This window comes from Leptonychotes weddellii, chromosome 16 (assembly GCF_054177405.1).
Source record: "Leptonychotes weddellii isolate Sample4059 chromosome 16, ASM5417740v2, whole genome shotgun sequence".
Classification (NCBI taxonomy): Eukaryota; Metazoa; Chordata; class Mammalia; order Carnivora; family Phocidae; genus Leptonychotes; species Leptonychotes weddellii.
In genome coordinates this window covers 11,774,556-11,800,187 of record NC_138384.1, presented here as the reverse complement: position 1 = coordinate 11,800,187, position 25,632 = coordinate 11,774,556, and the positions used below count along the sequence as shown (strand labels likewise).

Genomic DNA, 25,632 nt, shown 5'->3' with positions numbered 1-25,632 from the left:
TTCTGGATTAGGTTGGGTTATTTCCTTTTGGGGAGAGTTGTGCCTCTCTGTCCTCTCCCTTGGAAGAGGATACCCAGGACAATGGTGCCAGTTTCAGGTACAGGTAGAGAAATAGCACAATTTTGACTTCCTTTCCCATTGCCTCCAATTTGTGAGTGAACAGAGATTAGACCCAGCTTGGCAGAGCCAGGAATGAGGTATTGTAGAAAGAGCTCTGGGCTTCGATGGCGTGCCTGGGTGGCTCAGTCGATTAAGCGTCTGCCTTCGGCTCAGGTCATGATCCCAGGGTCCTGCGATCAAGCCCCACGTTGGGCTCCTTGCTCAGCGGGGAGCCTGCTGCTCCCTCTGCCTGCCGCTCCGCCTGCTTTTGCTCTCTCTCTCTCTCTTTGGCAAATAAATAAATACAATCTTTTTTTTTTTATTCTTATGTTAATCCCCATACATTACATCATTAGTTCTAGATGAAGTGTTCCATGATTCATTATTCGTGCACAACACCCAGTGCTCCATGCAGAACGTGCCCTCCTCAATACCCACCACCAGGCCAACCCATCCTCCCACCCATAAATAAATACAATCTTGGGGGAAAAAATGGAAAAGAAAAGAAAGAGCTCTGGGCTTCAAGCCTCCGACTCAGAAAGAGGAGGCTTCGAGTTCAATCTGACACAGACTTCTTGCCTTGCATGGCCTCTGATCAAGAAGGGGAAGGCTGTCCCCATGAGGGGCTTTGGGTATTTGAAAGCATGAACGATAGATTAACAAAATGCCGGAGGTCCTAGGAACTTGAGGGCAATTCTCACCAAGTCCTCAGTGCTAAGAGAGTGAGGTGGCGCTCTTCGGAGTTTGGGACAGAATTCCTCTTTCGTTCTGACCATCTTCTCATACATCTTTCCTCTTGCCCTTCAGATACTTGCTGACAGCCAGTTAGTTCTTCTCTCCTAAACTGTCTACTAGCCCAAACTGGCCGGTGTGCTCTGTCTGCCCCTCATGCTCATCTCCCGGAGGCCCCCTGGTCTGTCTGTTTCTGTCTGGGGCCGTGTTCTGAGTGTTCACCCAGCCTGGCTCAGACCTCCGTGTTCCCTTGGCTTAGCCACAGTGTCTACTCTCTGCTCTCCGTGAGGCTGAACTGCCATGCTGCTGCGGGTCCATAGTGCAGCTTACAGTCATCGCTTATTTCATCCTGGCAGGGACTGTGTGAGGCAAGTGGGGCAGGCACGATCATGTTCATTTTACAGATAGAGGACCTGGGGCACAGAGAGGTATGATCTACCCAAAGACACAACTGTCCAACAACACAGCCAGTTCTGGAATTGAGGTACTCTGGGTTTAGTCCAGAGTTCACTGTAAAATGTTAACTCATAGGCACATGTTAGGGTGGGGATGCCCCAGTATCACCAGGGAAGGCAAAAGGCTTGTGAAAGCAGGCCCTGGGCCCCTCTTTTCATAGCCCCCAGCTCACCCCTGCATAGCCCCAGTCCCAAACAAGCGCATTCCTATGCGACCACAAAAGACATAGTAAGCCAGACAATAGAGACTGCACCCTGGGGACCATTGTAATGGACCTTGGTCTGTGTATTCCTCCCTTCCACATCCCCCCAAAGCTGACAATAGTAATGCGTGTCATGATGGATATCGTCTTAGCCAGATCCAGAGGGATGAGTCACTTCTTGAGAATAGGACTGCGGAGGGCTCCTTGCTCCCACACCCGTGACACCCCTCACCTGGGAGGGAGGGGTCAGAGGCAGTGCAAGGGGAAGGCCCCCTTGGCCCCTTCTCATAGCGGCTGATATTGCCACTTTGCAGAGGTGGTGAAGTGCATTACCTAGTAACCTGGAGGATGGTCTTTATCTCAGGGGCCCTGCCTGAGTCAGTCACAGCATATTATCAACTCCTCAGTAAAGAGGAAGACTGCTCAGCCAGAGCAAGGGAGAAACGAAAGCAAGGGTTAGACATGGCCCGGCCTAGAGCTGGGCTCTCCAGTTTACTGGCCACTTGCTCTCTGCCGCCTGGAGTAACGTGGGGAAAAACGGGGGGACAGGGTGGGGGTGCTTCCCAAAGCCACCTGCGGGGTTGGTGCTGGAAGTTACTGAAGGCACCAGGCTGAGCATGGACTCAGAACCTCTAACTGGAGCGTCCAAGGTCTCTGTTGGAAGCGCAACATCCAGAGGACACAGTGACCAAGCAAGGGGCCTGACTCTGGGCTCCTCCATCCTTTTACTCCACTTTTCTCTACTTCCACTCCCAGGGGAGAGTGAGGACATCATTTCCCTTTGATCTCTTGTCCAAGCATGGCTGCAAACAACTTCTTTGGGTTTCCATTAGCATAGCTGCCATAGGCTGACCTTTCCAAATAATATTACTAAATATAAAGGAAGAACAAAACAAAGCTAAAGATAGAGAATAAAAGCAGCCTGGCTCATAAAGTGCAGTCGACAGGTTTGTTTTCAGGGTACTCCACTGCTGGAGATACCTACCTCCACACCGGCATACCTCTGCATGCCCTTCTACCAGAGTCTCTAGCCTCCTGGCGCTGACCTGTCTCCCTGTGTAAGGCAACCCCTAGAACCCAACTACCATGAATCCTCTCCAAGAAAGCTGGACTACCTCCTGATCAAGTGCCTGGCCTACCCTCCTCTCTACCCAGGGCTCACTGGCTCTGTCCCTGGGCCCCAGGGGACCAGAGGATTGGCACCTACATAACTATACCTTACTCTAAATAAGCCTTGTAATAGGACACATCTCTTGACATGGTGCTCATGCACCAGCTTAGCCCACAGCTGCCATTGAAGGGCTGCTGGTTCTCCAACATCTCATCTTGTCAGGAACTGTACAAGTCTCCCCACCTGGTTCCTTCCTCCCACTGGGCTACAAGAATAGAAGCTGATAAGAAGTGGGCCCGTTCGATGGGAGTTTTTGGGGTGGGTGGGGGGAAAGACTGTCTTGTGTTCAAAAAAAAAAAAAACCAAACCAAAAAAACCCCCCCTTGAAGTCATCTAGTCTTGACGGAGGAGTAGGTAAGAGCCTGGCCCCAAAGCTGCATCTCCAGCCTGCAGCACGGCCTCCGTGTCCTGCCTGGCGCATGAGCGGGCCGCAGGAGCCGGGTCTCCACGCTCTGCGCTGCTGCCTGCCGGTGTGCACGCTCCCATTTCATACCAAATGTTCAGATGAAGACACAAAAAAATCAAAAGAACCACCACCTCACAAGGAAATGTGGGGGCAGGATGGATAGAAAAAGGGAGGTTGTCATCAGTTACAGCCTGCTGTCCACACCCTGCTACGGGTGGAGCCCTTTAGAGAAATTTGCCCTGTGCAGAGTGGGCCTCCAAGACCGCAGGACTGTTACATTCATGGTATTGCCTGGTCCCAGAGGCCCTGGCAGACATTCCACCCGGGTGGCTCGGCTAGGCCACAAGGACCAAAAAGCTAAGCCACCGGTTTGTACCAGCCCAGTGGAAGAGGTGTGGCACATTACTGGGGCTGATGACAGAGAGCCTCTCTCTCCTGTACCTTCACGCATAGTACCAGCCCTCGCCAAGTGAGGGTGCTGCTCCTGACTTCCGGCCCCGGGGCTGGGAGAGAGGGGAATTCTGGAACCAGAGCTGGTGCACTCCGAGAGAGCATCACTTCTGGACTCGCGCGGCCCAGAAGCTCTATCAGCATTCTTAGGGTCAGAGCTTGTCCTCTGTGTTGGAGCTTTAGGCTAAGCCCGTCTCATTATGCCACGCAGGAAGAACTGGTGTCTTCGTCTGGTTTGCTGAGGGCCTGGAATCCTGTTGGGTCATGCGTATGCAATGACTGCACAGACCCGTCCCACAGCCTTTCTTGCCAGTGAAGCAGTCGGTCGCCCTGATTCCTGGACCTCTTTCTTGCAGGTTCACGGTGCTGGCAGTTGGGTTAGGACCTCTTCCCTGGCATTCTCTCCCCTATCCTCTCACAGAGGATGTGGGGATAGATGCTAGAGTTTTAAGAAAAGTCCTTTAACTTGGCCTGGGCCAAGGCCTAGCTGGAGTTTTGAGCCACAGCGACTGTGGCCTGGAAGCTTCTAGAAGAATAGCTTCTCCCTTCCCTAGGTGTGCATTGCCAAGACTTGTATGTGCCCTAGCTCATCCCTTCTTCATCATCCCCTCCTGGGGTCTAGTTAGGCCTCAGCCTTCTTGCAGGTGGCCACCTTTCATGTGCGGGCAGGTAGAGGGGTGGGTAAACCCCGTCCAGAGCCCCTAGCCATGGTCCAGGCTTGGAAAGGGGCAAGAAAGAGCAATGGCAGAAAGCAGAAACACCAGTCCTGTTCCGTTCCCCAAAGAGAGGGCAGAAGTGGCCAGAAAGCTGTCGGAAATTCTGGTTTTGCTCTCCAAGGGCTGGGAGAAAGAGTGCTGGTTGGAATTTAGGGAGGGAATGCCCTGCTCCTCTCCACCATTTTGTGTGAATTACACTCCTTTGGGAGCGCATTTGCCCTTTGCCCCCAGCCCCTGGAGCTTCCTTCTCAGTCTGCTGGTTCCCGCCTAGAATTGTTCCAGGAACCTGTTCGGGTATGGTGGGTCATGTTTTCACTGGCTGATTCCCTGCCACGTGGGTGCAGGGTTGGAGAGAAGAGGGTTGAAAGTTACCTGGAGAAACCATTTACTTCTCTTCCCTTTTACTCCCCCTGGTGAGGGGGATGGAGTGCAAGAAGACTCTCTTCTAAACCTTCTCTTAGACCCATTCCCCCTACCTCAGGGTAGAGGGAGTGTGTGTATTTGCAGGGAGCCAGTGTTGAGGAGGATTGGATTAATCCATGTTTCCGAAAAGAGCAAGGAGGGATCCCTTTGGTAAGAATGAGTTTGATGCAGGGGCACCTGGGTGGCTCAGTCATTAAGCGTCTGCCTTCAGCTTGGGTCATGATCCCAGAGTCCCAGGATCGAGCCCCACATCGGGCTCCCTGCTTGGCGGGAGCCTGCTTCTCCCTCTCCCACTCCCCCTGCTTGTGTTCCCTCTCTCTTTAATATCTCTTTCTGTCAAATAAATAAATAAAATCTCAAAAAAAAAAAAAAAAAAGGGGCGCCTGGGTGGCTCAGTCGTTAAACGTCTGCCTTCAGCTCAGGTCATGATCCCAGGGTCCTGGGATCTAGCCCCGCATCGGGCACCCTGCTCCGCGGGAAGCCTCCTCCCTCTCCCACTCCCTCTGCTTGTGTTCCTGCTCTCGCTCTCTCTCTGTCAAATAAGTAAATAAAATCTTTAAAAAAAATGAGTTTGATGCAGAGCATGATCTTTTTCCCTAAGGCGGGCTGTAAGGTGAGGCTTGACTCATCTCTTCCTTCTTGGTACCCTCAGCTCTGTTCTCCACCAGTGCTCTGGCTGGTGGGTATTGCTCTGATATGCTCCTCCAAAGGCCTCTGGGATAGGCTGTGGAAACACATCACTAGACCCCACCTTTTTAGAGGGCGAGACCTACAGTTGGGACTTGGAATGCCGGTCTCTGAGGTCATCTGCCCCATGGCATACCCTTGGTAGGGCAGCCCTCCTAGGGGAAGCCTGGATGGCAGAATGAAGAAGCCCTGGGTGGCAAGCAGTCTGGAGGGGCTGGGAGAGGCCTCAAAACAGATGAACTCCATTCTCTGCTCTTTGACGGAGCAAGATCCACAAGGCGTAGAAAGGAGGGTTTTGCTAACTGGCAGTGATGCAGCTATCCAAGGATGGAGAGGACTGGGGTCCTTTCCATGGGGTCTGCCACTTCTTGGTGGTGGTATTTGTTGAACGAATGCATCCTGTGCTTTTCTCTTGAGATTCAAAACATAGACATCGAGACAAGTGCAGAAAGAAGGAGAAGGAAGCCCCAGCAGCTTTTCTGCAGCTCTTCAGTTATACATCTGTGGTATGACTGAGATCTGAACCATAAACAGTGATGAATAGCCAAGCCACATGGCACTTTGAACGTTATCTCTAAAGAAAATCAGAGCAGACTATAGGCACCATAGTCCCCTGTCCCTGGGAGGTGGTACGGTAAAGTTTAATTGTCCCAGGGCGGCAGAGTTGGGCAGTAAGATCTAAGCTCCCAGCTTTCCAGACTCCTCTCTGTCTTTCCCTGGGCCACCATTCCTTCATCCCACTCCTGCTTCCTCTAAAAGTCCCCAAAGAAACTTAGATTTATTGTCTAATCTCCTGCCTTCAGGGTCTTCCACCTGTCTCCTGCCTCTCTTAATGTCTGAGGTTTTCAGCCCTATGGAGAAACTCCTTATTAACTTTGTCTTTTCTAGAATCTTGCTGCCATCTGCGGCTAGAGAGCCCATAGACAACTATGGTGGGGCCTCAGGGAGCTGTTTAAAACCAGCTCAGGGCAGGCCTGTGTTCTATATGCTCTAGTGAAGTGGCAGTCAGGAAAGATGTGACAGGCCCTGTGACACATAAGCTCTGCCACAGGATAGACCTAGCACTCCTCTCTGCGCAGCCTGGGGTAAGGGTCAGCCAGGGCAGAGCTGACTATGAGACCTCAGGTCTACATGTCCACCCCACCTCCCTGGGAGCTGCTGCTTGCCAGGGTAGGGGGAAGGGGCAGTACCTGTGATTAGCCAGGAAAGGAAGCTCTCGAGCAAGACCCTGGTGGTGCTGGCTCGGGAGAGGCTGGAGTGAGGATGGGAGTGCTGAGGAGTCGGAGCTGGGGCTGTGCAGTGGAGGCTATCCTCATGATGCCTGTCCAAGGTCATGGGGCTCCAGCCTGGAAGAGTTGCCCAAACTGGGGGCTGACCGAACTGTGACCCTAAACCTACCCAACCCAGTCACACAAGCATTGATCTAGAAGCTTTATGCCTTTCATCCTTATAGAAACCCTTACAGAGATGGATGGTATTCCCATTTTACAGATAAGGACGCAAATCGGAGAGGTTAAATGGTTAATCACTGACAAGTGGTGATGCCAGGATGTGAGTCCAATTTTTTCTGGGTGCTTTCTTCTTCTGGGAGGCTTGACTGGAAAGGGGCTTTGAGCTGGGGTGAACAGATGGGAGATCTCCCAAGACCTAGCTGGAAAGAATTACAGTCTGCAGTGCCTAGGGGAATGACTGAAGAGAGAGTTCCATTTTAGCAGCCCTGGTGTGTCTCTGCTGACAGAAATTTAAGAGTGGGGCACTTTGTTTACACACACACCTTTCCCACTGCCTCTGACTTGTTAAATCTGGTTTGTACCTGAGGCCACATGTTTCTTGGTAGTCCACAAGAAATTGGAGAAAGCTTTCACTTGTAGAAAGTCAGAAGTGGAAGAGTGGAGGCAGAATATAATTATCACTTCATCTGCATCCTTATATAATGATTTATAAAATGATTTCAAAGCATTTCTTCATTACCATGACTTCCTCTCATTCTTCTAATCCTGGGGTTATATATGGAGATGATACTCAGCTGGACAAGTATTTTTTGATGCCTGTTATATGTAGGCCAGTGCTAGGTCCCACAGTGATACAGGAATGATGAATTAAATAACATGGTCTGTGCCCAACCAGAGTTTATATTTTGAGTGAAGGAGATGAACATGTACGTGTCTTTTTTAGGCTCTGTATAAGATCTTAATAAATATGGCCCAGATTTGGCCTGTGATCCAAACTAGTTCATAACCCCTAGAGGATAGGGTATAGTGAGAGATGAAGCTTAGGAGGTGGCCTAGTTTGGGGGTCTCTGAATGCTATGCTAAAGAGCCTGACCTTGGTCCTTATGGGCACCCCATTTCATATGCTTTCAGATGCAGGAGGAGGATGAGTTTGTTAAGTCTGAAGTGCCATATGGGCATGCAAAAGAGGCTGTTGAGAATGTGGGTCTAAAACTCAGGGTATGGGACGCTTGGGTGGCTCAGTCAGTTAAGCGTCTGCCTTCGGCTCAGGTTGTGATCCCAGGGTCCTGGGATCCAGTCCCGCATCGGGCTCCTTGCTCAGCAGGGAGCCTGCTTCTCCCTCTGCCTGCCGTTCCCCCTGCTTATGTGCACTCTCTCTCTCTGACAAACAAACAAACAAATAAATAAATAAAATCTTTAAAAAAATAAAAATAAAACCCAGAGTAGAAGGGTAGCAATGAATTTGGAAGTGGATGGGCAAAGAAGCAAAGGGGCTGAGTGCAGAACCTTCGGAATGCATTACAAGCTGAAAGAAACAAGGAAGTGTCCAAGTCAAGAAAGTAGATTGCAGTGACTTAGAAGTCAAAGTGGTATCAGCAGGACCAAACAGGAGATAGTCAGTGAAGAAGAGGGTGAAGGTAGGATTGCTTTCTTCTGGTTGTTCAGGAAAACAAATGAAAAGAGAAAGTGGCTTGCTGCCTGGTGACAGCCTAGACTAGAATTTGGCTCCTGAATCCACTACTCTCCTCCAACTCCTCCTCCATTTGTTTATTTGTTTGTTTAAGTAATCCCTACACCAAACATGGGGCTCAAACTCATGACCCCGAGATCAAGAGTTGCCTGCTCTTCCAACTGAGCCAGCCAGGTGCCCCAATCCACTGCTCTTATGATGTAATTGAAACTGAAGGCTGAGAACTCAGAGTCAGATGGGCCTTTCATCAGGGGTGTCCTTACAGCCAATATGCATTTTTCCCTGCCCAGAAAAAAGACTGTAGAGTGGTCAAGTGGTATGAAAGAGAAGCTGATAGCTTGGGTGGCCTTCCCCTATGAAGGCCTGGTCAGACCACATCTGAAAGATCCTATTTGCATGTCTACCCACCCCATCCCTACACCCACGGTAGACTGGAATGAAAGTGGGGTGGGGATGGGAGAATAGTTTTAATTGGGACTCTTGATTAGCTTACCCCCGGCTATCTCAGTCTGCTTCCTTCAGAGTGCTGGCTGGAGTTCTGTGAATCTTGTTAGAGATGGTTTGATATGCCTTCCCAGGAGACTGATATTGGCAGGGATCCCCAGTTCCTTGGTACAGATGGTTTAATCCAACTCATCCAGTCAAGATGGCACTGTAAATTTATATCTAAACACATAGCAGTAATACACAAAAAGATAAAATTCTAAAAACATAGTCATACACTCCCCCTCCTTCCCCACACATGAAACGACAAACATCCCTGTAATGAGAAATGGAGCAGGAACACAAAGAGGAGAGCAAGGCTGAAGCTGCTGGTCTCTGAGTCTGGAAGCAGGAAGAAGCAGCTGGAAATCTGGAGCGACAGAGCTATAAAGTTCTCCACATGAAGCATGGGATTAGAGTTTGTACACTGCTTGAACCCAGTGGCTGGAAAAGTAGGCTGAAAAAAGTTGCTTCCAACCCTGTCCTGGGGCTACAACTTATTATAAAGATGCTTATCTAGAGAGAAAGAACCTCACATCCTGGACCTAAGCTGAGTCACTGCTCTTAGATTTGATTCTAGCCTGGGAGAGCCAGAGGACCTGCGGGGGTGGGAGACAAAGGTGAAAACCCCTAGACGGGGAGGCAAAAGTAAAATATAGGAGAGAAGATGAAAAAAAAGAGAAGATGAATTTATACACTAAAGTTTAGAAACATGCGAGGAAAACTAACGAGAAAAAAGAACCAATAAAAATCAAAGAAAAATTTATCCCAGAAGAAATGAAAATAACAGAGTAATTAGAAAGTGTCTTTAAAATAAATAGGTTAAGGACCTTCAGAGAGATAAAGAAATATGAAGTCCATTAAAGAAAAGAAAATGAAGTTATGAGAGGTGCCTGGCTGGCTTAGTCAGCAGAACATGTGACTCTTGATCTCAGGGTCATGAGTTCAAGCCCCATGCTGGGTGTGGAGCCTACTTTAAAAAAAAAAAAAGAAAGTGAAGTTATGAAAGGAAAAAGAAACAGGAAAATGTCAGTATGAAAAGTACTAAAAATTCTGGCGGTGAAAAATAGTGTCATTCAAATTTGAAACAATAGATAGAACTCTATCCTGGACACAGAGAATCCATGAATTGGAAGCTGACATTGAGGACTCCATCCAGAAGGCAGCATGGACGTGGAGGACAGATTGAGAGGCTTTAGCATGCATCTAAGAGGATTTCCAGATACGACTCAAGAAAACAGCAAAGAATTAATATTTGAAGAGAGAATGGCTGAGAATTCCAGAACTGAAGAAATAGCATGAATACCAAACAATAAAGAGATATCTAGGCATAATATAGTGAAATAGCAGGCAAGAATAAAGAGAAAATATTAAAAACTACCAGAGAGGGCGCCTGGGTGGCTCAGTTGGTTAAGCGACTGTCTTCGGCTCAGGTCATGATCCTGGAGTCCCAGGATCGAGTCCCGCATCGGGCTCCCTGCTCGGCAGGGAGCCTGCTTCTCCCTCTGACCCTCCCCCCTCTCATGTGCTCTCTCTCTCTCATTCTCTCTGTCTCAAATAAATAAATAAAATCTTTAAAAAAAAAAAAAAAACAAAAAAAAAACTACCAGAGAAAACAAGAATTCAGAGGAATGACGATTAGACTGATGTACGTCTCATCAACGATAGACACCGGAAGATGATAGACGGGTATCTTAGGGAAGCTAGAACTCTCCACCCACTATCAAGAATGAGGTGAAATAAAGGTATTTCTGGACATACTAAAGCAGTTTTATCCCCTACAGACCTTTGCTAAAAGATCTACTAAAGGTATGCTTCATTAAGAAGAAAAGCCCAGGGAAAGAAGTGGATTGCTAGCACCATCATAAGCACAGAAACTGACACATAATGTTGATAAGTTTAATTAACTATAGGACAGTATGTCAGGATGCTTTCTGCTATAAGTAACAGAATAATCCACAGTGACTTAAACTCTTTAAAAAAATAGTTAATTCATTTATATTGAGAAATATGGATGTAGGGAATTCCAGGGTTGGGGCAGTGGTCCCTGGATCATTCCATCTTCCTGCTCTGCCATCCTCAGGGTGTAAGATCTCTCTCCTCATGGTTTTGAGATGACTGTTGCAGCTCCAGGCATCTATCATTTCCCCATAACATCCCGAGCAGGAAGGCAAGGAGATGCTAGCCAAAAGGAAGCTTTTGAACATGCCTCTTTTTCAGGAAGGAGACTCTTCCCAAGAAAGCCCCTGTAGACGTCTCCTTCTGTCTCATTGGCCCTAGCTCGTCCATGCTTAGACCAATTCCAAATGAAAGGGAGCAGGCTTGGGGCGCCTGGGTGGCTCAGTCGTTAAGCATCTGCCTTCGGCTCAGGTCATGATCCCAGGGTCCTGGGATCGAGTCCCGCGTCGGGCTCCCTGCTCTGCGGGAAGCCTGCTTCTCCCTCTCCCACTCCCCCTGCTTGTGTTCCCTCTCTCGCTGTTGCTCTCTCTGTGTCAAATAAATAAAATCTTTTAAAAAAAAAAAAAAGGGAGCAGGCTTACTGTGGTTGGCTTGCACCAGCAGGCTCACCTCCTCTCCTGGGACTGGCTCCTTTGTTGCCTGAGCAAAATCAGGATTCTGTTGTCAAGAAAAAAAGGGAAGTAGCTGCTGATAGGCAATCAGCAGGGCCTGCTACAGATGGCAAAACACACAAAAATCCAGTGTCTGATTTGTTTTTTAATTAAAGAAAAAAAAAGGAAAACAAATTGTTGACCACAGTGTCAGGGAAGAATAAGGTTAGAATGAAGTAGGGAATTTCATTGTTAAATGTACACTTGCACACTTCATTAAAAAAACATATATATGCTAACAATGTAAGATAACCACTAAAAAAAAAAAAAAAGAGAAGTATAATTTCCAAGCCAGGAGGAAAAAGAATGGTGGGATCAGGGATTGCATAGCATGTCAATCTAACAGAAGTCAGGGAAAGCAAAAAGAACTAAAGAAATAGTGAAGAGAAAACACAAAGTAAGGTAATAACAGAAGTCCAAATGCATAAATATGGTGGATTACATTCATGTTTAAAAAAAAAAAAACTAGGGGCACCTGGGTGGCTCAGTCGGTTAAGCATCTGCCTTTGGCCCAGGTCGTGTTCCCAAGATCCCTGGATCAAGCCCCACATCGGGCTCCCTGCTCAGCGGGGAGCCTGCTTCTCCCTCTCCCTCTGTCTGCCACTCCCCTTGCTTGTGCTCTCTTTCTCTCTCTCTCTCTGTCAATAAATAAAATCTTAAAAAAAAAAAAACCTATCATATCGGATAAAAAGCAAATAAATGTTCTGGAGCATGGGAAGACCTGTCAGTGAGAGTCAGGGACTTACTAGGAATGGCTCTGGCCATTGTCACCAGCAGGTTCTGTTCTTTAAATGACTTTCTGTTCCTTTCTGATCCTTTAAATGACTCATCTTTCCTCCTCTCTCCCCAACTGTTTCTGTCTGGCCTTATCGGCCTCACTCTTCAGATAATGGTGTTTTTCTAGACTTTGCTTCCTGCCCTAGCATGCATGTGTATGGTGAACTCCTGGACTTTTCCTCTACAAGAACAAAGAAGTGGGACCCCTTGAGTGCGGAGCTGGGCTCGGCCAGAGTGGAGCAGGGAGTTGATCGGAAGGAGCCCCACATCCCAGTGCTCCCCCTGCCCCACCCTCTCCCATCCCGCACAGCCTGGCATTCCTATCCTTAGAGCCTACCTCTTAAGGTGCAACATGGATCCTCTCATAGTGAAGACTGATGGGTTATTTTTCTAGGACCTAATTGGAAGTTAGCCAGAGTGATGGCCATGGGCTTGAGGAAATTTGTTCACTCTTGCTCTCTGGTTTCCTGACTGCTAACCCTGAGCAGCAGCTGCAGAAGTACCAGAGCTGAGGGCTCAGAGTGGATGTGAAGTCAAGGAAGGGAGGCACTGGAGAGACAGGCTGCCTGGGGGGTCTATCATTGGGGCGCTAGGAGGGCCTGAGTCACTAGGAGAACTATGATGGGGCTGTGCCAGGGGTTGGTGCCAAGATGTTGGAATGAGATGACTTGGCTTAGCCAAACATGCAGAGGTGAAGCAACTAGTTCTCAGGCACGTCAAGGGCATGCCTCACTGGGTTTGAGATGTGTGTGAGGGTGGGACTATCAGGCCTCTTCCTCAAGATAATGACTGCCCCCCCCACCCCGCAGGGCACCTTCTGCTGGGGTAGGCTGTTGCCACACCCAGGAGGCAGGGAGTTTGCTGGGTTGCTGGGTTGGCAGGGATCTGGGGGCATAGAGAACCCTTCAGTTGTCATACCCCAGTTAGTGGGAAGAACTTCTGCAGTAGCCAGTGGGTGCTTGTGACAGGAGCACTGGCCTTGGAGCCATCAGACCTGGAGTGGCATTAAAGCTCTGTCATTTACTGTTTGGCTGACCTTGTTCAGTTAGTCTTGGGGTTTCTGTGAATACTAAGTGAGAGGCTATGCCCCAGAATGCTCAGAAACTCATATAACATCATGCAGTATGAGTAATCTGTGGTTTGATGCCTTTACATTGAGGCTCTGGGACACAACCTCAGGCTGTGTGTCAGTGGGTGGAAAGAGGGTACTTTGTCAGCATCTTGCTGTTTTTTTTTTTTTCCTTCTCCCCACCCCTTCCAGATTCAAGCCTCCCCTTCCCCCCATCCTCCGAGCCTTATTTTGACATTTCTTTTCTCTGCCTGCCAAGAAGATTGTGTTCGGCTGCACTGGTCTGAGGCTGTGCTATCCTGTGTTTCATTAGGTTAATTCGATGGCTTGTCTCCTGGGAACTGACCAGAGAAAGGCTCTAAAACTGCCCTACCCTCCAAAAGCCAGTCTCCCCCACCCTGTTCTCTTTGCTGCTTGATCCCATATACCTGCTTTTCCTCTCCTCTATCTGCAAGCTATAGGCCCCCTTTAGCTTCCATTAGTTGCTCAAGCATGCATCCCTTGATTGGTAGAAGGCTCTAGGGGAGGGAGACCATCCATTATTCAAAGCCCTTGCTGCCCCTGACCTTCTGGATTATGGTCACCAGTTCCTCTGTTCCGCCTCAGCATCTCAAGCTTGGCCAGCCATTCAGGGGATATGTATTGTTGAGTGGTCTCACCAAATTTGCTAAATTTGTGACCACAAACCAGTTAGAAGACCCAGCATTGCTCTGCCACCTACTAAATTTTCCATGTGACTTCTCTTGTCTTTTAGAGGACTGTTTCACACTGTTCTCTGTCAGTGTCCAACCCCAACAATAAATCACTCCCTGTGTCTGTGCCCCACGCTCTGCTTTGCCTCCTTTTTCTCAGGTAGACCCTCCCCATGGCACGGGTCCCATCCCTTCTTACTACTCAAGGATTTTGCTTCTTGACTGTCCTCTCTTTTTCCTGCAGCATTAACTTTTCACTCTACCAGCATACAGACATTCTGCAGTATCTCCCAACTTAACTCCCCATTCTACTTTGTCCCATTCCTTTTATTTTGGGTAACACCTTTATTGAGTTATAATTCACATAACATACAATTCACCCATTTCAAGTGTACAGTTCAGTGGGTTTTAGTCTATTCACATGGTCACGCAACCATCACCACAAACAATTTTAGAACATTTCATCACCTAGAAGGCAATGCCAAACCCATTAGCATTCACTCCCTATCTCCCCCCAACTCCCCACCCTAGGCAATCACTATCTGCTTTATGAATTTGCTTAATCTGGAAATTTTATATCATATATATATTCTTTAAAGAATGAAAATTTAAAATACTGTTTCCACCAACTAGATTAAGGAGTAATGAAATGCATTACCCAGTACTTCTTTTTTTTTTTTTTTAAAGATTTTATTTATTTGACAGAGAGAGATACAGCGAGAAAGGGAACACAAGCAGGGGGAGTGGGAGAGGGAGAAGCAGGCTTCCCGCGGAGCGGGGAGCCCGATGCGGGGCTCGATCCCAGGACCCTGGGATCATGACCTGAGCCGAAGGCAGATGCTTAACAACTGAGCCACCCAGGCGCCCCAAAATGCATTACCCAGTACTTCTGAAGCCTCTGTAGGCCCCTCCTTGATCTTATCTACCTTCCTATCCCTCCAGAGGAATTTTCTGAATTTACAACATTTCTTTGATTTTCTGTATTGTTTTATCTTCTATATATAGAGGCATACACTTAGCTTTGCATATTTTCTAACTTTTAGTGAACTCCTACTATTGACATTCATCCAGGACTTACTCTTCTTGCTCAACGTAATAGTTTTTTGGACACATTCATCCCTACTGGTGTCTGAAACTAGAGTTCATTCATTTGTTTCTGTTTGCAGTTTTCAGCTCTTACCCAGTGGTGTCTTGAACATCCTTGTTATGTCTCTTAGTGCATATGTCCATATGTACCTGGTAGTAGAAATACTAGAGTTGATTACACACCTGTCAGAAAGGCCTAAAATTTTAAAAATAGAAAATTTCAAGGACATGAAACAAATGGAACTCTTGTAAATTACTGGTGGAAATGTAAAATGCTACAACCACTTTGGAAAACTATTTCATAATTTCTAGTGAAGTTTAGCATACACCTACCCAATAATTCCACTCCCAGGTATTTACCCAAGAGAAGTAAGAGTAAGTGTCCGTAAAAAGACTTATACAAGAAGTTCAGGGCAGTTTTATTCATAACAACTCCAAATTGGAAGCAACTCAAATGTCCAAATGTGGAAAAGAACACACTACAGACACGTACAGTATAGACGAGTCTCCAAAACATTGCACTGAGCAAAAGAAGCCAGATACACAAGAGTACATAATATGTGTTTATATGAATTTCAAGAGCAAGTAAATGTAATGTATGGTGAGAGAACTCAGAAGAGTGGTGGACTGCTGCGTATTGACTAGAAAGGAACACAAGGGAATTAACTCTGTGGTGATCGAAATGCTGTGTTTTCAATTGGGTGGTTACATAGGTCAAAATTGATCAAGCTTTACATTGAAAGACCTCTGCATTTTTTTACATGTGAATTAAACCCCAGTGAAAAAAGCAGATTGCCCCAAGTGGGGGTGAGATTTGGGGGGGTAAATGAAGCACTATACTTAACCTGTTGTCAGGATTCACCTTAAGCTTTAAATCTGCTTAAAATTACAAGCAGGCTGAACTCACTGGATTTGTTAGTGATTCTAAATATTCAGCCTTTGAGAGAGAAACCATTCATTCCCACCCAAACCTGAGGAGGATTAATATCTTCAGAGATTAATCTCTGAAGATGTCCACACAAAGGAAGTCATAAAGTAAATTAGCCCAGGACAGCTGGGGGAACTTTCTAGTCTCACATTCCGTTCCCACACCATGTTTTCTGTGAGAAAGATGGTTTTTAATTTTTCTTTTAAAAAAACATAAAACACCACTGGGATATACTTCTATCTGTCTTTATTTTTTTTTTTTAAGATTTTATTTATTTATTTGAGAGAGAGAGAATGAGAGAGAGCACATGAGGGGGGGAGGGTCAGAGGGAGAAGCAGACTCCCCACCGAGCAGGGAGCCTGATGCGGGACTCGATCCAGGGACTCCAGGATCATGACCTGAGCCGAAGCCAGTCGCTTAACCATCTGAGCCACCCAGGCGCCCTATGTCTGTCTTTATTAAGTAATGCCAAATTATCTTCCAAAGCATTGTACCAATTTATTGTCCCAACAGTGGTGTGTTAGTGTTCTTTTTTTTTCAAAAGATTTTATTTATTTATTAGCACAGTGGAGGGGAGGGGCAGAGGGACAAGCAGACTCCCTGTTGAATGAGGAGCCCAATGTAGGGCTCAGTCCCAGGGCCCTGGGATTATGACCTGAGCCAAGGGCGGATGCTTAATCAACTGAGCCACCCAGGTGCCCTGTGCAAGTGTTCTTAATACTCCATATCCTTTCCTAGCTCTTGGTACTGTTTGTTTTGTTTTTGTTTTTGTTTTTAATTTTCCCATAAAAATCCTAGAAGAGAGTTCTGGCACTAATGTCTATGACATTGGCCATAGCAACATTTTTCTAGATATGTCTCCTGAGGCAAGGGAAATAAAAGCAAAAATAAACTACTGGGAGGGACTACATCAAAATAAAAAGCTTTGGCACAACAAAGTTAACAATCAACAAAACTAAGAGGCAACCTGAAGAATAGGAGAAGATATTTGCAAATAACATATCCAATAAAGGGTTAGTATCCAAAATATATAATGAACTTACACAATTCGAAACCCAAAAAATAAATAATGGGCAGAAGATATGAACAGACATTTCTCCAAAGAAGACATCCAGATGGCCAACAGACACATGAAAAGATTATCAACATCACTCATCATCAGGGAAATGTAAATCAGAACCACAATTAAATACCACTTCACACTTGTCAGAATGGCTACAACCCAAAACACAAGAAACAACAAGTGTTAGCGAGGATGTGGGGAAAAAGGACCCCTTGTGCATTGTTGATGGGAATGCAAACTGGTGCAGCCACTGTGGGAAACAGTATGAAGATTCCTCAAAAAATTAAAAATAGAACTACCCTATGATCCAGCAATCACATTACTAGGTGTTTACCCGAAGAATATAAAAACACTAATTCAAAGGGATACATGCATCCCTATGTTTATTGCAGTATTATTTACAATAGCCAAATTATGGAAGCAGCCCAAGTGTCCACTGATCGATGAATGGATAAAAAAGATGTGGTGTGTATATACAATGGAATATTATTCACCCATAGAAAAGAATGCAGTCTTACCATTTGCAACAACATGGATGCAGCTGGAAAGTATAATACTAAGTGAAATAAGTCAGTCAGAGAAAGACAAATACCATATGCTCTCACTCATATGTGGAATTTAAAAAACAAACGAGCAAAGGAAAAAAGGAGAGACAAACCAAAGACAGACTCTTAGCTATAGAGAACAAACAGATGGTTACCAGAGGGGAGGTGGGTGAAACAGGTCATGGGGATTAAGGAGTGCACTTGTCCTGATGAACATGGGGTGATGTAGAGAATTGTTGAATCACTATTTTGTACACCTGAAACTAATACAACACTATGTTGACTATACTGGAATTAAAATTTTAAAAAAATTCCTCCAAGAGCCTATTTTAAAATGTAAATCAGGTCATGACACAGCCCTCTTCAAAACTCTGCTGTCAGATTCATAATGAATCCTAATCCCTTCAAAGCCCCCTGTGGCTGGCCCTCAGCCCTCTGCGCCTTCCCCTCTGCCACGCTTGCCACCCTCGCCTGCTTCATGGGCCTCTTCTCTGTTTTAACAGGTCAGACTTGTTTCCTTCTTGTTCCCTTTGCCCTCTTTGTTTTCTCTCGTGCCTCCCTGTAATTTCCCTTTGTATTTGTACCTAGACCAGAAGCTCGGTGAGGACAGGATGGGTGTGTTCTGTCCCACACTGTCCCCGTGGCCCAGCACTGGCCCATTAAGTATCAGTGGAATGCACAAACAAGTCCCCAGCAGCCAGATGGGCCCAGAAGACTGGCCTGCTTCCCTTTGTGGGTACCAGAGTGTGTGTCCTCCCTCCAGCTTTTTTATATTGGTGTGTGTATGCATGGGCTTAACATGAATGATCAGAGCAGCTGCAAGGGAGAAATTAGAATCATGCCATGGGCAATTGGACGGCATGGGATTCCACTGGAGGAAGCAAGGTGCACGAAAGCACTTCACAAGGGTCAGCACTGGGTGACTTCTGGGATTTGGGGGTTCATGTCTAGGGGCCTCTGATGTTTCTTAGTCTCAGCAACATTTCCTCCCCGTGTCTCTACCCTCAACACATGTTGAGCCATTCACATTCCAGGGAACAGCTTGGCCATGGGGTTCGCAAAGCAAGGGCTTTTGCTGGTTACTCCACTTCCTTGCTTTTCCCAAACACATTGACAAAACGAGGGCTTTTCCTCTCCCCTATGAAGCAGCTGGTTACCTCAGGTGCCCCCTTCATTGAGTTAGAATCCCAAGGAGTTACTGACTTCCCCAGTGGGGGAGACATTCCTTTGGAGCCTCCTATTCCAGCTTCTGCCCAGCCCCCACCTTCAGAGGCCACCGTAGGCTGCCCACCAGAAACCAGGTCTCCGTGGAGAGGCCCCTTGGAAAGTCACTGCTTTCTTGGGCCATTTGCCTTGTGGTTGGCTCTCCCCAGGTCATAGGACCTATAAACCAAGTTCTTTTCCTTAGATGCTGGGTGTGGAAAGGGGCAAAGGGAGAATGGGAAGAGACAGTGACCTGGCTTCCTCTTTACAGACGATCAGACAAAGGCCATGCATGGAGTCTGGCCTTCCAAATGGGTGCAGTAAAACATCCGAAGTAAAGCACCTTGGAGCAGGTGCTGCTGGAGCCCCTGGGAATTAGAGCCAGGTACCCGGGTGAGACATGTGAGGGAAGCTTCACTCTTGACCCTGGGAACCAGCTTCCGTGTCTCCTTGTCACTCGTCCCAGAGCCCTTTGGTCATTGAAAGAACTCACAGGCCCTTTTCTGTGCCCTGGCCAGTGACAGCTTTGGAACCAGATAGACATGGACACAGATCTCACCTCTACTCACAAGACTGTGACCTTAGGCAAGTTCCTCTACTTCTGTGAGCGTTGGTTCCCCACTAAGAAACATCAGAGGCCCCTAGACATGAACCCCCAAATCCCAGAAGTCACCCAGTGCTGACCCTTGTGAAGTGCCTTCATGCACCTTGCTTCCTCCAGTGGAATCCCATGCCGTCCAATTGCCCATGGCATGATTCTGATTTCTCCCTTGCAGCTGCTCTGATCATTCATGTTAAGCCCATGCATACACACACCAATATTCTCGTTATTGGAATGTGCTAGTTCCATTCCCTGGTGGCTTTATGGTTTGGCTTGGCTCCAGAAATTTGAGCTGCCACGAGTGGAGGGGGCAGCTGAGGTTCTTGAATACAGAGTCTGAGAGGCCTTCTCTGAAGCTGCCGGCAGCAGCCAGAGGACCCTGGCAGGGCTGGCTGGAGCTGGGGCTTTCTGCAAGGAGCTGTGAGGCCCTGGGGCCAGGTCAGAACTGGGGCTAGCCAGATTTGGAGAAGAGCTAGTGGGGACAGGCAGGCAGCCCAGATTTAAGTGATCCCTGTGGCATGGAGCCAGGGCCCAGGGCCTCCACTCTCAGCCTTGTCCCTGACTCTTGCCCAGACTCCCTTGTACATGGAATGGATTCAGACTCCTTTTCTCAGGGTCCATCCCCAAACTACCAGCCTTTTCTTCCTGTTCTTGCTCGCCAGGACAGCACAAGGCCTCAGATTGTCTGTGCCCCCAGAGACCCTGGCATTCATCTCATCCATAACATACAGATGAAGGCAACTGCCCAGACGGCTGTATGATAGGGGCGCTGAGCCCAGCACCTCTGCGTCCTGACACAGTCAGGTTCTCTCCCTGATACCAGAGTTGGAAGGATTGTTAATGGTTCACTGAGCTAATGCCTCATCTAGAGCCCACACCCAGGAGAGGAGGGGGCAAATCCCAGGGCAGAGGTCCGGCCCTCCCCCACCGACCTGTCTCTTGCTAGGAGAAGCTTGTCACAGGTACTCAGAGGGTAGAGAGCACCAGGGTGGGGAGTCATATATGCAATCTCCTGTAATCTTTCCTCTGGGCCATTTTCTCTTCAGTTTCACCTGAAATTAACCTCACAAAGATGGACAAGGAACTTTCTAAACCTGGTTCTTCCAGTGAGTCGCCATGGACTCCAGGGAAATCACTTTATGTCCTTGTTTACCTTCTGGCTAATAAGTGAGAGAGCGAGCTAATCTCTTCCTCTGCAGTCCCTGAGAGCCATCTGTGAGTGGGTAGAGGGGAAAGCCCTTTCTTTCGTCCACCCTTTGGTTAAGTGGGCGTCTCCTCTACTCCTAGCTTTGTCCCCTCTGGGACTTGGGGGCGGGACTTGGGGGGAGAACGTGTGTGTGTGTGTGTGTGTGTGTGTGCAATTTATCTGCACATTACTTTTCCTCTCTGCAATTCCAGGGTCAATGCTGCGGCAGCCTGGCGCCTGACGAGTGAGGGGGAACCTGCCAGGGGATTACTGTGAGCACGAGCTACCAGCAGGAGGACAGCAGGCCTCAGGAGAGTGGGGATGGGCAGAGCAGCCTGCCTGCGAGGGTGGGCCAGTGGTACCAAGGACGGCTGGGCCCTGACAGGGAGCTCGGCACACGCTCAGCTGACCCAGATGGCATTCGAAGCAGGTCCCTGCTGAGCAGCCGCTGTGCCCAGGCCCCGGAGGACCTCACAGCAGGAGCCAGAGCTCTGCGAACCCCTCTGCAACCACATTTGGGGCTGTGACCATTGGGAGAAGGGACCAGCACCTCGAATGGGAAGCGGAAGGGCAGAACCTAGTGCAAGGAGGATCTTGGTCTCTGCAGCAGAGTTTTCGGACACCCACAGAGCTTCTTGGGTCTCTTCTCTCAGGACTGGGGCCTTGTTCCCTCCTCTGGTGGAGGGGTTGGACCAGGAGGGCCAACCGAGGTGGGGACGACTCTCGGATGGAATCCAGGCCACTTGAAGCCCATGTGCTCTCTGCTGTGATTGGGGTTCGAGGGCTTCCCCACTGCAGGGGACGAGGGGCTGCCTCCGTGTCTGCTCATGAACCACAAGGACCCCGAATGCTCCAGACTGGACCATTTCGAGCCGCCAAAGAGGGGGGCCCCCAGAGCTGGCAGCCAGCAACCCCAAGGGACTAGAGGGCTGGGATGGACTGACCTCCCCCTCGCCAGGGCAGTGGGAGAGTCAGAGCCTCTGTGGCCCAGCTAGTGACAGAGAGACCCGATGAAGCCATAAGCCGGCACCCGAGTGGCTCAGGGACAGGGGAGCCACTGCAGCCTACTGTGCTTCCTCCTTACGTTGAGGGAGGGTGTGGTAAGGGACCCCTGCCTCTGTCCCTTCCTCAGCACGTGTCCCTATGCCCTTTGCACGTGGTGCCAGAAGAAGCAGGCTACGCTGTGGCTGGCCCGTCCGTGGGCTGGGAAAGGAGTGGCCACGGTGACACCCACCCGCCCGCCAGGCTGGTGGTCTAGCCCCCTCGGGGCGCCAAACCATGAAGTGCTCCCTGCGGGTGTGGTTCCTCTCCGTGGCCTTCCTGCTGGTGTTCATCATGTCACTGCTCTTCACCTACTCCCACCACAGCATGGCCACCTTGCCCTACCTGGACTCCGGGGCTCTGGGCGGGACCCACCGGGTGAAGCTGGTGCCTGGCTATGCTGGCCTGCAGCGCCTCAGCAAGGAGGGGCTCACTGGCAAGAGCTGTGCCTGTCGCCGCTGCATGGGTGACGCTGGCGCCTCCGACTGGTTTGATAGCCACTTCAACAGCAACATTTCCCCCGTGTGGACCCGAGAGAACATGGATCTGCCTCCAGATGTCCAGAGGTGGTGGATGGTGAGAGAGAGCTCCAGCCCCTCCTGCCTCCCCTTTGCTGCCCCCTCTCCAGGGGTCTGTCCCCCTGTCTGGGAGTCACTCTTCAAGCCCCCTACCCCCACCCCACCCCGCCCCAGGATTTGGACTGCCTGTCTTCAGGCCCCCAGAGCCTTGACAAAGTATTAGGTCCATTTGACCAGAGCCATCTACTAGGGACACAGATTCTGAAAGGCAGAGCAAGCTTTGGCCTGGAAGGAGGGAGAACTATTTTCTAGTGCCTGTAAGGGGCCAAGCAGAGCCCAGAAATGCCTAGTTGGCCAGGGAGGTCACATAGGAGAAACAGGCCCCAAGGAGGAAGATGGTGAGAGGTCAGGACCGTTGCAGGGAGAGGGTCTGCCCTTTATAAAGGAGGCAGCCCCTCTTAGTTCTGGCAGCTGCTGCCCTTGCAGGGATGTGACCCATCACTGCTGCATCTTCTGACCCTTTAAGAGAACCCGGAAGTCTACGTTGTTGTTTTTTTTTTTTTTGCTAACCTAATTTGTAAATGTTGGCTCACAATAATTTTAAACACCATGAGGACCACTCACTTGGTTTTTTACAATTGCTGGCAAAGACTTTCTTCTGGGCTGGGGATAAGAAAACATGGTCAGTTCCTCTGGGTGATAAGGGAGATGAAGGGGAGGGGATGACGAGACAGGTTTGTCCAAGCCTCCCCCCTCTTCTGGATCCTGTCACCTTTCTGCTGCTTTTAATTCCCTTTCATCCCTGTCATCTCTGGAGTGTCACTCCCCAAGCTCTAACAGGGCCATCCGGTTGCCACACAGTGTCAGTACTTAGCCCAGGGGCCCATAGGCTGCCTGCATTCCCCACTGGGGGACTTGGGAGGCAGCTCGTGGCTCCTGGTTTCCCCAGCTGGCAAGTGGGGAGGATGACGAGTCCCCCTTTTTCTCACATTCAGGGAAGCAGTAAGGATGAGCTCACGCGATCAGGCTTACCAGACAACTTAGAGATCCCGCTTCCTGAACCACACTGTCCAAGTCCCTAAGAATGGGGAGGTCTACAGAGCAAGGGTCACCAGGAGCCCCCCAGGCCAATCCTGTGACAGCCTGGAGCCCTTGAAGGGTTCTGCCTGTTAATCATAGTCACAGCCTTCATTTTGTGGGGAAAATCAAGGTTCAGATAGTGCACAGGGCTTGCCGAAGGTCATAGGTCTCTGTGGTGGCCATCTAGAGCCAGAACAGGACTCTAGGCAGAGGCCGACCCATGGATAGGCCAAGCCTCCTTCTTCCCTTAGGAATAGAACTCAGGGCAGTTTAAGCACCAAGCATGTCCCTTGGCCAAGACACAGCAGAAGCCACTTCTCTCCTGCTCCCCACAGTCACCCCCTTTTGCCATGAACTTAGAAATTCTTTTTTTTTTTTAAAGATTTTATTTATTTATTTGACAGAGAGAGAGAGCACAAGTAGGCAGAGTGGCAGGCAGAGGGAGAGGGAGAAGCAGGCTCTCCACTGAGCAGGGAGCCCCATGCGGGGCTCGATCCCAGGACCCTGGGATCATGACCTGAGCCGAAAGCAGACGCTTAACTGACTGAGCCACCCAGGTGCCCCGAACTTAGAAATTCTTGTCTCAGAGCCAAGCTTTCCTTCCACACTCAGTTTGTGTTCTTGTTCTTAGGAGCTTTTCCTTTGCTCAGAGAAGAGGCAGAGAAGCATGCCTACCCCATCTCTTTCATTTATTCTGTCCCCTGAGCCGCTGCTGCTCAGTCATAACCCCCATGTTAGGGCTCAGACCACAGAACATTTTCTTTTAAGAGAGGGTGGGGGAGGGGCAGAGGGAGACTGAATCTTAAGCAGTCTCCACGCCCAGCGCAGAGCCCTAGTGGGGCTCAATCTCACAACCCTGAGATCATGACCTGAGTGGAAACCAAGAGCCAGATTCTTAACTGAGCCACTCAGGCACCCCCCCACAGAGCATATTAAAGCCCTAGTTTCTACCTTACTGATTTGTGGCCTCTGGGCCAAGTCCAGTCTGTTCAATTTAAAAAAAATTTTTTTTTTTTTTTTTTAAGATTTTATTTATTTGCGAGAGAGAGAATGAGAGACAGAGAGCACGAGAGGGAGGAGGGTCAGAGGGAGAAGCAGACTCTCTGCTGAGCAGGGAGCCTGATGTGGGACTCGATCCCGGGACTCCAGGATCATGACCTGAGCCGAAGGCAGTCGCTTAACCAACTGAGCCACCCAGGCGCCCTTTAAAAAATTTTTTAAAAAGATTCCATTTATTTAGAGAGAGAGTGCGCATGAGCAGGGGGAAGGGAAGAGGGAGAAGAAGAGAGAGAATCTGGGGTAGACTCTAAGTCTAGCACAGAACCCGACATGGGGCTCGATCCCAGGGCCCTGAAATCATGACCTGAGCTGAAATCAAGTCGGCCGCTCAACCTACTCAGCCACCCAGGCACCCCTGTTCTGCTCAATATTTTTAAAATATTTGCATTCATTACCAACATTTAGGAATTGGGATATTTCACGTGAAATCTATATTTTCAGCTTCTCAAAAAAAACTGGAAAATTTGGTCCTTTTGGGCTCACAATACCACGTGGCAACAGTTGGCTGATGGCTCTCATTTTTGCTGGGGCCTCCTGTTTACCATGGGCCCCATCTGCCGCCTCACTCTGATCTTTGCTTGCCTCGTGCGTAGGCTGCCCCAGCCTCATGTCATAGTCTTTCGAGGTCACTGGTGGTGGGAAGCACAGGGAACGAGTTTCATTCCAGCCATTCTGACTTTGAAAGAATTCCTATACATCGTTGCTGCCTTCCCTTCTTCTCCCCAGGGCTCAGGGGGTGGCTCCGGTTATCCTGTGGATATTGCCTCAGCTGCCCCTTTTGAAACCCTGAGGCCTCCGGCTAAGTCCCAGGGGCGCCCTCTGTAGGCTGGTTAGGAATGAGCCCCTGAACTTCACAGGGTTTTCCACATTAACCGCACCTCAGAATGACTCTTCATGGGACTCATAGCTTCGCTGAGAGGACTGAAAAGCAGCGACCTCTGCAGGCATGACAAGCCCAAGAATTTTCTCTGCTTTGCAGTACCCCTTGGCCCCGGAGCCCCCTCCAGTGCATTAGAGCGCCCCTGATGAGCAGGGCACCAGTCTCAGAAAGCGATACTGCTGTTGCTGGAGAAGGGGAACATCCTTGCTGCTGAGAGAAAATTTCTCTCCCTGACTGAGACTGGAGGGTGAGGGCAGGCAGGCAGGCCAGAATCCCTCCTGGCTCGCATAATCCCCGCTCCTTCCTTCTCCCCTCGTTTCCACAGATGCTGCAGCCCCAGTTCAAGTCACACAACACCAACGAGGTGCTGGAGAAGCTGTTCCAGATAGTACCAGGCGAGAACCCATACCGTTTCCGGGACCCCCACCAGTGCCGGCGCTGTGCAGTGGTGGGGAACTCAGGCAACCTGCGGGGCTCTGGCTACGGTCCAGATGTGGATGGGCACAACTTCATTATGAGGTGAGCCCCGGGGAGCCCAAGGATGGGCC

General features: G+C 49.1%; 1 protein-coding gene and 1 long non-coding RNA gene across 2 annotated transcripts in view; both read left to right on the top strand.

Annotated features, from left to right (window-relative positions):
• The window catches only part of ST3GAL2 (ST3 beta-galactoside alpha-2,3-sialyltransferase 2), a 49,318-nt gene that overhangs the window by 11,709 nt on the left and 11,977 nt on the right, over positions 1-25,632 (top strand). Inside the window, exons 2-3 of the mRNA XM_006747709.3 lie at positions 20,719-22,123; positions 25,410-25,603. Coding sequence (XP_006747772.1) covers positions 21,785-22,123; positions 25,410-25,603 — 533 coding nt within the window. The 5' untranslated portion in view covers positions 20,719-21,784. The remainder of the gene's footprint in view (positions 1-20,718; positions 22,124-25,409; positions 25,604-25,632) is intronic.
• LOC145717524 (uncharacterized) lies at positions 570-14,557 on the top strand. Its single transcript, XR_014140802.1, has 3 exons — positions 570-11,067; positions 11,282-12,057; positions 12,134-14,557. It is a non-coding gene; the product is annotated as an uncharacterized LOC145717524 (long non-coding RNA).